We start from the raw sequence: 10,675 nt of genomic DNA, 5'->3' as shown, positions 1-10,675 counted from the left end.
CAGATGTATAAATCCATGGAAGACAACCTGGGAAAAGTTAGCCAAATGACAAAATGATAAATGTGATTGTTATCAGCTTGGCGAGGCTCTAGTACCAGTTATTTAATCAAACACTAATCTAGGTGTTGCTGTGAAGGTATTTTGTAGATGTGGTTAACAGCACCTATAGCCAGGTGACATCAAGTAAAGAAGAGTGCCCTTGATGATGTAGGTGGGCCTCATGCAATCAGTTAAATGTCTTAAGAGCAAAAACTGAAGTTTCTAGGAGGAGAAATTCTGCCTCAAGACTGAAGCATGAGTTCCTGCCTGAGTTTCCAGTCTTCTGACCTTCCCTACAGATTTCAGACTTACCAGCCCCTACAAATGAGTAACTGCTTACAATAAGTCCCCCATATCTATCTATCTGTCATCTATCTATCTGTAATTTATCTATCTGACTGGTGTTTCTCCGGAGAACGCTGATATAATACCCTTTAATCTAGCAATTCCACTTTCCCACTTGTGGGAACACTTGTACATATGTGAAACAACCCATGTACAACGTATTTCATCATAGCAGTGCCTGTAACAGAAAGAATGAAGGCAGCGTGAGTGCCCATCAGCACAGGACTGGTGAAATCCCACTAGCCCAGAGACTCGAGCCCTGAGCAGTCATCAGAAAGTATGAGGCAATGATAGAGAGTGGTTTCCAAAACTGATCTAAGCGGAAAAAAAGAAAAATAGCACACAATGACAAACACTGTGCGCATTGTGCTCTTTTGTTTGTAAAAAGAGAGAAAATATATCAGTGTTTGTAAATGTATAAAATATAACTTGGTGGCTACAGAAGAAACTAACTCTGAATGCCTGGGGGTGGGGTGTGCTGAGGGCCTGGGGCAGGAGGGAGGCTTTTCACTTAGGTTCTTTGTTCTACAAAACCAAAAACCTCATATGTGATCACACTGCTGGCAGGCAAAGGCAGCTACGGTAGTTAAGGTGGAGTCTGCACTTTTCACCACAGTTAACAAGGCCCTTTATGACTCTGCGACTGGCGCCAGCTAGTCCCCAGCCCCCTAAACCCACCACTCCCCATTCTCTGTTCCAGTCGTCCATTTACTTATTTCTGTTCCTCAGATTCACAAGCTCTCTCTTGCCTCCAGATCTGGAATGCTCCCAGGCTCTCTCCCAGAACTATTCATCGGGGTTGCTTCCTGTCTTCAGAGGAAGCTGGGAGGCTTGGTGGGTGTTTGACTTCCGTCTGCTGGGAAGAGAGCAGCAACCCTATTCCCCTGCTGCCCCCTTGTGGACACCCTGACCCCTGGGCTCATATCATTCAGGCTAAGAGACTAAAAAGACCCCCCAGGGGGCCTGATGGGGCATCTCAGGTTTTCTCTGAGTGGCACAGGACAGATGGCTCACTGTCACTGGACTTTACCTACTGGGTCCAGAAGTACCTTGGTGCTTGTCCCCTGCAAAGTATCCTCTGTTTCCAGACATGCAGCTGGTCAGCACCTGGTCCCGAGGAAATCCTGTTGTAGGAGGAAGACAGCAAAACTGGGGTCTGTTTCCTGAAGCCTTTTCTGGGAGATGGGTTGGATCTGAACACTTTGGAAGCACCTCTGGATAAATGCAGTGACTGCAGGTGAACAAGGGCTTGGGTTCTGTGTCTTAGGAGAGCAAAGTGGAGTCAGTTAGGAGATGAAGCCATCTAGACCCCAAAGCACAGAACAGAAGAAAGCACATAGGGTGTGTTTTCTCCGCCCCGGGTTGGATATGCGCATTTGGTAATGGAGGGAGGGAAATGATGTCATGTATGCATTTTATTTCTCTCATCCACAATTTGCTGTCTTTGGACATATTCCATCTTGGATGAGTAACACAGTTATAGGTCAATGCCAAAAGGGACTCAGTCAGGTAGAGGTACTGGAAATCCATGTTTAGCTTTTTCCCAGTGAACAGATCTGGGATAAGCTTAACAGAAAGCAAAGTGGAGAGGTCCAATTGGACAAATTTGATCTTGGGGTTTTGTAGGTTCGTCTGACTTCACTCCAAGCCTGTTAGAATTTTATGGCATGGAAAACTGGAACTATCTCCCAAGGATGTTGGCACAAACAGGGACACCCAGTCCCGGCTGTGGTCCCCACAGGGAGGTTTAACTGGAGCCTTTCAGCTGTCTTGAGTTCCAATAGCTCTGGTGGGACCGTTTCCCTCACCAAAGCTCCGATTTTGTTTCTCCTGGATTGGACTTAAAAACATAAAACCTCAAAAAACTGTGGAACACACTATTTAAAAACATGCTCTCTGAGTCTAATGTCAACACAAAGCTGTCTTTTTATAAAGTCTGAGCTTTATAACGTTGCCAAAATATTTCTCCGTGGGTTTTAAAAGTTCAAGTAGAAACCACTGAAGAATGAAAAATATTCCTTGGAGGAAATTCTCAGTCATCAAATGGCCAGGTTCATATCACAGAGAAGTCACTGTCTGTGCACAAGGGCCCCTTGGGCAAGGCTGGTGGGCTGACACCCGGGAGGACAGGGAAAGATCACGCGCTCCGGCGGAGCCCCTTGGTCATAACTGAGATGTCGTGCTGATGTTTGCCAAAGTTTGCAACTTCCCAGGCACCCGCATTTCCTACTCTATGTACCCGTGTCCCAAATGCATGGACAGACACCCCCCGCCCCCCCACACACAGAGGGGCCACCCTCCGGTCTCAAGACACTGGGCCAGAAACTGAGAGGAGGAGCATGAAGACCACTGCTCAAAGTTACCATGGAAACGGTGCTCTTTCACGTGACCCATTTCCAAGCCCTTTAGGTTTGGGCTCTAACCTCCCACCACCGGTCCCATTACCGTCTGGACCCTCCTTTTCCTTCCCTGCTGACATGTCCCCTTTCTCAAGGATTGCTTTTTTAGCTCTTAGAAATGCCCAGTGAACAAAGCACTTGCCACTTTTTTTAAAGATTTTTTTTTTTTTGATGTGGGCCATTTTTAAAGTCTTTTCTTGAATTTGTTACAATATTGCTTCTGTTTTATGTTCTGTTTTTTTGGCCGTGAGCCACGTGGGATCTTAGTTCCCCAGCCAGAGATCGAACCTGCACCCCGGGCATTGGAAGGCGAAGTCTTAACCACTGGACAGCCAGGGAAGTCCCAGCACTTGCTGTTCTTGAGCCAATGTCTATGCATCTCTCAGATGTGATGTGATGGCTGCTCCTCTGCTGTATTGCAGGCATTGTTAGCCCAGGGGAGGGAGATGTTGGCGTCAGGATTTCCACCATCTCATCCTGAGGGCAATCTCCCAGTCTGATTTTGCAGGCTGATCCCAGAACTTAGGGAGCCAGAACAGGACTACTTTTTAGCAATCTGACAAAATAATTTTGTCTTTTGAATCTAGCATGAGATTGGGGGATTGTGATTTTTTTCTTTTATTTTTCTTGTATTTTAAAAAAGAATTAGACTATGTGGGTTGGAAATAAACAGCCACCCCCTACAACTAAAATTCACAGGTGGTTTGAGAAGCACCGAGTGAGCTAGGCCATCCTAGAGCTGCAGTTAAGCAGCCAGAGGCTGAAATGCCTAGGGAAGGGGTAGTTTTCAAGTTTTGTGATGTGTGGATGGAAGATAGAAAATGAGAGTGCTTGTAGAAGCCTGTGGAATGGTATCTGTGAGATCAGTGCCTGAGTTTGATGTGCTAGCACAGCTCACTGGGAAAAGGGGCCTGGACAAAGTGTGGGCTGACACACTGTGCTTTGGGGGGGCCAGATCCACCCTGACTGGTCATCTTTCTAGAGGATTAGGTTCTGGTTATGGATGAGATTTTCGATATCCCTAGGCCCTTCCCTCAGCCCCTGGGGACAATAGGTCTTGGGCTGATCAGGAGTCAGGGCTACATATAGATGTAGTGACTGTTCAAGGGACAAAACCAAGGTACTTTCACAGGAGTTTGGTCCCGTTTTCTGTTCCCCTGGGCCGCCATTCTCATTAGCTTGGAGAGTATGAGTTGATTGTACCCATCTGTGCTCCTTCTGGATTCCTGGCTCAAACCCATTGCAGCCTCTTCCGAGCCAGTACGCTATATAGATATTCATCCCCCTTCAATAAATGCAATTAAATCTCTTTTTGGGAGGGACTGCTAGGGGGAGTCCTGAAAACTTTACTACAGGAGTAACCTTTTCTCTAGGATTGAACATTCCATTACAAAGATGGCTGACAAAGAGCTACAGCTCTACTGATAAAAATTGCAGGGCTTCCCTGGTGGTGCAATTGTTGAGAGTCCGCCTGCCGATGCAGGGGACACGTGTTCGTGCCCCGGTCCGGGAGGATCCCACATGCCGCGGAGCTGCTGGGCCCGTGAGCTGTGGCCGCTGAGCCTGTGCGTCTGGAGCCTGTGCTCCGCAACGGGAGAGGCCACAACAGTGAGAGGCCCGCGTACCGCAAAAAAAAAAAAAAATTGCTAACTAACCCCGTTTTGGGCACCGTGCTGAGCCCTTTATGGTCCCTCTAATCTCACAACTCTCTTATCTCCCCTCATTCCACACATTTCAAAAGTGAGGCTCAACTTTTCTCTTGTACACTATCCTCTCCTCTCAGAATACCGAGATAGAGCTCACTTGGGTTATGGGAATTTAACTGTAGGAGGAATTTCATTTAATGTCTCAGCTTACGAGGCATTTCTTCACTTTTCCAGGGATCATTTTGGATTTTGTCAGTCTCTTGAGCAGCTTGAGCCTGGTGGAAAGGCAGTCACCAGGTGGTCACTGTCACAATGTTAAGCTGTGGTTGCCTCAGAGAAATCTCAGGTTGCTAGGTTTTGGTGGTAATAACCTCTGTATCCTATGTTTTATTTTGTCTTTACCTTTCTTTCTTTCTTTTATTTTTTGGACTAGAGTTTTAACTACACAAACCTTGAGTGTCATAGGCCAAAACCCAAACCAAACCCAAGGCTCAGAGAGGTTAAGTAACTTGCTCAAGATCACACAGCCAGAGAATGCTGGAGCCGAATTCAAACCCAGGTTTGTCTCTCCAACCATATGCTTAACTGATACATTATTTAGAATTTATATTAATGTATATATCTTACTGGAATTAGAAGTATTAAAATAAGATTCAAGCCATGTGTATTGAAAACCCCAAGGCTCCAAGGAGGCTACTGTTTATGCTGTGGTGAAGGGGTAAAATATGATTTCAAAGGCACTGAGGGTGGAGAGCAAGCTATAAACAGTACCACCTGCAAGGTTAGAGTTTTTATTTAGAAACATGCCCCTAAGTCAGGTGATACATTTATTGGTTACTCTGGGCACAGATCAAGCTGCATAAAATTTTACACCTCTCTCCCTACCTTTTTGTTAAAAAAAAGTAGCTCATGGTTGGAAGACACAGTTTTCATAGAATGGTCAGGGGGGAACAGTTTACGGGATGTCAGGCTGGCTTACTTCTAAGATTCAGTTCTTGTTTTCTAATCGATCATATTGACGACAATGAAAAAAGACACACACCAGTGTTACAAAACCTTGTATTAATCATTTCCCTTCACTTTCAATATAACGTTGATATGAAATATAGCCATGATTCTTAGTTACATGGGAGGAAATGAGTAATAAATACATTGTAGCAAGTTTAAACCACAAGGGTGTTTCACTGGTAACATTTGAAAACTGTACTCTTGCAAAGAACAGCTTCTTCAAACATTAGTATATCTGTATATCAGTAAAGCTTTTACATGTAACAAACATGCTATCTCCATATATGACAAATTTTAAAAATATGCATTGCTTGGCAACATGAACTAGGCAAAAATAGTTCTTTGTTCGCTAACTTTATACAGGAAAACAGGACGAAAGGCATGCATGTACAATAGGGATGTCTGCACGGGGCATGCAACAAAAGAAAGCTTTTTAAAAGTCAGCTTACATTAGGCATAAATACATGAGGGTTATATATTAATAAGGGAGGAAGTCTTCTGTTTGACATTATTAACATTCCTGTTTTCTTCCTATTCCTCCCAGAGGAATACACATTCACCTTTAAGTAAAGATAAAGGAATTACAAAAAAATAAAACTCACTTTGCAAACATCTCTGATGACTTGTAAAACAAAAAATCAACATTAGTGTTATCACAGCCCCATGTGCAAATTATCCTTCCCCAGGGCCTTCTTGTAACAGGCACACCTGAACGCCTTGGTTAGGCTGCTTCCCTGCACCCAAGCTGGGGCCACCTGCCCAAGACATCCCCAGAGGGCCACCGAGATGGGGGCTGCTTTCTCCTCCCCTCGCTGCCCTTCTGGTTGTGCGCCTATGCATTCAACCCAGCTCAGCCCCCAGGCCAGGCTCTCAGGGAGATCCCGGTTCCAGAGGGGGAACGTGCATCTGCAAACCTTGCACTGGCAGTAGCTACAAGAGGGGCAGAAGAACAGAAGACCCAGAGAAGGCTCCCATTCCGTAAAAGGCAGCCAACGACACCTCAAAAGAAAACCTTGTTTCCCTCAGTGTCTCTTCAAATGAATGGGAGAGGGGGCCCAGCTCTAGCTCCAATCCTGAGTACCAAAAAGGGACCGTCAATACACAGCATTGGAGAGCTTGGTGCAAACAGCCGCCCTCTTCAGGGCATTTATTTTGCTTGCTGGCCCTTGGTTTAAAAAGTGAAACTCAAAAAGCATGTGGAAAACAAAACAAAACATATCAGCAGCAATGTTTCATTTCTTGTACACAGTTCATGTGTGTCTTCCTACTGTTTCTGGTAAGAAACCACTATGAATAAAAAGCACCAATAAAACATCATACATGATAACAATATCGTAGAACACCACTGTCCCTGGGACAATGTAGAGATGTCAAATACACACTGCTTAAATCAGAACAAGGGGAGAAAAAAAACCCATGTAGTGAAATAGATTTTACTCTGAGATTTTTAATGTTTACTATTTACTTAATATAAAACAGTTGCATTTGGGGGTCAATGGGTAAATACAAAAAAAGGCACTGCCGCTTTATTACTAAATATCCGACTTCACAGCCTTATATGCATGCAACTGTTTGATTTTTTTTTTTTTTTATAAATAAAGTTCTTTTGCTTTAGGATTTTTAGATTGAGCTGTATACCTGCAGTCAACACAGGACTCAAAACAAGGTGGGGACAGGCGCCTAAAATTTATCAGAACAGTCAACTTAAAAAAAAATTAAAACACTAAGAGCAAAACACAACTAAGTAGATAAATCTATACACAGTCAATGAAAAATAAGCTTTTCTTTTAAAAAAAGAATATGTTGTTATTAATAACAGACTTTATCATGGTTACCAGCCATAGCAAGTTAATAAGTAACATATCCAAAATAATATCTCTAATAATCAGATAACCATTGTTTCTATATTCAGTGAAGGAATAAATAGAAATTCAGATTTGCAAATACTTTAAGGTCTTCATCCTTTTAAAGGATTCATGCTAATGTGATTGTGTTCACAATCTGTTTTCTGAACAACCGGAGTGTTTATGGATATACGTGTTTTGCAGCAGATCTGAATGCTTTTTAATTTCTCCACAAGATGTGTTATACCATTGTTTTTTTCTTCCATTAACGTTCTTAGCATCCAAAAAACACCTTCGCAAACCCTCTGGTCTTGCCTTTGGCCTTCAACATCTTTGACTTGTCCTTCCTGGCTCACACGATTGTCCATCCCAACACATTCCCCAAGTAACCCTAAGCTTGCTTAGAAAAGGGGAGTGGAGGATGAATGTTAATGGCACTTGGTTAAAAAATATCAACTAAAACATGCTGCCTCTTTCTGCAAATGAATTTGCATCTTTAGAACATAATCACCCATGGGGAGCCCCCCCCCTTCTTTTTAAATGCAGTGCAGGATGTTGTGGATTCAAGTGTTCTTTGCTTGCTAAAGGCTCTCTGTGGTTAAGATGTTCCCACATTTTAGACCTTAAGAAGACTTTGCAAGCTTCACAACATCCAAGGCTGTGTTGGGTGTACATTTTCAATCTTGAAGGTAGAAGAAAGCTGTTTGGATTTCATTAAGGCCTTTTAAATTGTATTTACTTCATTATTTTAAAAAATAACCCCAAGCAAACGCGGTGATTTTCATGGTCTGATCTCTTTAATTTCGACTCTGACTTTGCTAAAAAACAAACCCCCAAAATGGTACCAGACACCCATTCAATAAACAGGCCTCCTACCATCTCCCTGATCTCGCCTCTGGCTGAGCTGTCACACCATCATTTACACAACCCAATTTTCCAGCGCAGAGCACAGCTCCTCTTGGATTTCCTCTAATACCCTCTATTGCATCAAATTCCAAACGTAGTCTTTCTTGCCCTTAAGAAATAGAGCTATTACTTTTTGGTAGCGTAGTTTGTTAATCTCTCACCATGTAAGTAGTAGCTTTGTCTCCCTTCCATGTGGGTGGATAAATCAGCCGACAACACAGCAAATCCCTGTCGTACGTGATAGAATCATCATTTCCATCACGAAGTCGACCTTTCTCACATCTTCCACTGCCCACCTGGGACGTCTCCCCGCAGCTCTCTCTGCCACTTGCTGACTGACCGTTTATACACTGTTGCCAGACCTTGCTCTTTTCCTCCTCTTCCTCAGCGGTGAGCGAGCCAAGGGGCTGCAGCCCCCAGGCTGGGGTTCCTGCGAGCAACCCCCCAAAAGCGGCCTTTTGAGCTTATTATCTGGGTATTAAGGCCTCTTGCTAGGGAAAAATACCCATCCTTGCCTTTTTTCCTCCAGTGAAACTTGTACCCACCTGTGTGTGTGTGTGTGTGTGTGTGTGTGTGTGGAGCGAGGCCAGGAGTGATAGGATGACACCCCATAGTAGGGTGGGGAGAAAGAGGTTCTCCGGGTGAGAAGCAAATCCAGCATAGAAAGGGCGGCAGGATTCCTTTAGACTCTCTAGGTGACTGCGCGCAATCCCATAACCGATCACATGGTGGCGCCCTTCCCAGTGCTCCGCCCACTCCAGCCACATCCTCAACTCCACCTACACACTTCTCCCACCCACAGGTGGGAGACACAACTCAGGCCTACGTGACAGCTCCGTCTTCCCGAGAAGCAGAGCTTGGCAGCCATTTAAAAAGACAACCCTGCTGCTATTATAAAAATAGAGGGAAAAAATGAATCCATAGCAACAAATTCTTTACAAAAACCATAGTATGAAGAAAAGTTCTATCCCAACTCTTTACACATTATGTACCCTTTAAAATTGTTATGTAAACAATACACAAATCAAAGTTTATCTGAAATTTTGTTGGAGGGAATTTCTCCCTTCCTGACCCCGTTGCCATGTGGACTTCTGCCGCTGGATTTCAAGCAGGGGCCTCAGGGAATCCAATCAGGGGAGACATAAAAGAGCGAGCCGCCGTTGTGCTTTGGTCACAGGCATCTGTGCTTTCCTCCTGGGGCCTGACTCTGAAGGCAGGCTTCTGAGAAGGCTCCCAAGGGCTGGGGCTTCTGCCTCCCTCCCAAGTCTCTCATCTCTTTCCAAGCGGTACCCTCTTTTTTTCCCCCCCTCATTTCCATCCAAGAAGCCACTTGCATTCCCTCCACCCGTTCCCAGTCCTATGTTTCCCTTAGAGATCCCTCCCCATGCCCCACACCAAGCCATCCCACGACAGAAACAAATGACAAAACAACCAGTCCCAGGTCTACTGATATGTTTACAAGGACGACCTACGCTCTCACAAAATCAAAATGGGAGAGGGACCAGGGGGAAAAAAAAAAAGGCTGCAAAGTATCTTGGAGGATTCTGTGCAACCCTGAAGATGGCTAACACTGGACCCGCAGCAGTCGATTTCACGGCCAGCGCGGTCACTCTTATCTTCAGCTCTAGATTGTGGAGGTCCGGTCAACCCCGTCTGGGAGAGAAAGGAGGACACAATGGGCACAGGTGAGCAAAGCAATTCCATTCATGCCCACCGATTCCAGCGTCATGCATGTTGGACCTCCCAGTCTCTGAGGACAGATAAGGGTTAAATTCATCCATCTATCCATTCACTCCTTCTTTACACACCCACCCACTCAACATAGCTATTTTTGCCAGGAGCCATACTGAGCCTGGAAACCAAGATGAAAAGACCTAATCCTCACACTTAGTCCAAGTATATATATATCCTAGACAGGACACAGACATGTAAACTGACAATGACACATGAGGGATGGTTGCTGTAATGGAGTATGTACCAGGCACAGCAGTGACATGGGGGAAGGAGTGTTTAGGTTGCCCTTGGAAGTCAAGGATGGTTTCACAGAGAAAGAAAATGACTTTGTAGATGGTCTGGTAGGAGAAGAAAAGAGGAGGCAGGAGAGTATTAGGGTGGGGAGGGCATACAGCTCATGTACAGGTGTGATGCTGCTCATCAAATGGTGGGCCTGGGGGGCGGGCTGGAGGTTTAGGCTGAAGGACAGGAGGAGTGGCAGGAGATACGGCAGAGAGCCAGCTAGGTTTTGCAATACACATGCAGGTGGACCTGTCCAGCTCATGTCCCTTTCTTTGGGAGCATCTCCCTTTCCCCCTGAGTCCCTGCTGAAAGGCCGGGGATGAGTGGTGGTGACTGTGATCTCTGATGACAGCTGAGCAGACCAGAGCGATGCAGCTGACCCAAACTGATCCAGATTCTCTGTCTCAAGAATCTGATCGGGGGCTTCCCTGGTGGCCCAGTGGTTGAGAGTCCGCCTGCCGATGCAGGGGAC

The 10,675-nt window shown here is 45.1% G+C and overlaps 1 protein-coding gene across 2 annotated transcripts in view; it reads right to left on the bottom strand.

Annotated features, from left to right (window-relative positions):
- Nucleotides 1-5,471: 5,471 nt before the first annotated feature.
- Nucleotides 5,472-10,675, bottom strand: part of SAMD4A (sterile alpha motif domain containing 4A) — a 232,868-nt gene continuing 227,664 nt past the window's right edge. For both annotated transcript variants that reach the window (XM_007445975.1, XM_007445976.1), the window contains one exon: nt 5,472-9,840. In XM_007445975.1, coding sequence (XP_007446037.1) covers nt 9,812-9,840 — 29 coding nt within the window. In that variant the 3' untranslated portion in view covers nt 5,472-9,811. The remainder of the gene's footprint in view (nt 9,841-10,675) is intronic.

Source organism: Lipotes vexillifer, unplaced genomic scaffold (assembly GCF_000442215.2).
Source record: "Lipotes vexillifer unplaced genomic scaffold, Lipotes_vexillifer_v1.1 scaffold43, whole genome shotgun sequence".
Taxonomy (NCBI): domain Eukaryota; kingdom Metazoa; phylum Chordata; class Mammalia; order Artiodactyla; family Lipotidae; genus Lipotes; species Lipotes vexillifer.
The sequence above is the reverse complement of the archived record's forward strand: the minus strand, read 5'-3'. Positions and strand labels throughout refer to the sequence as shown.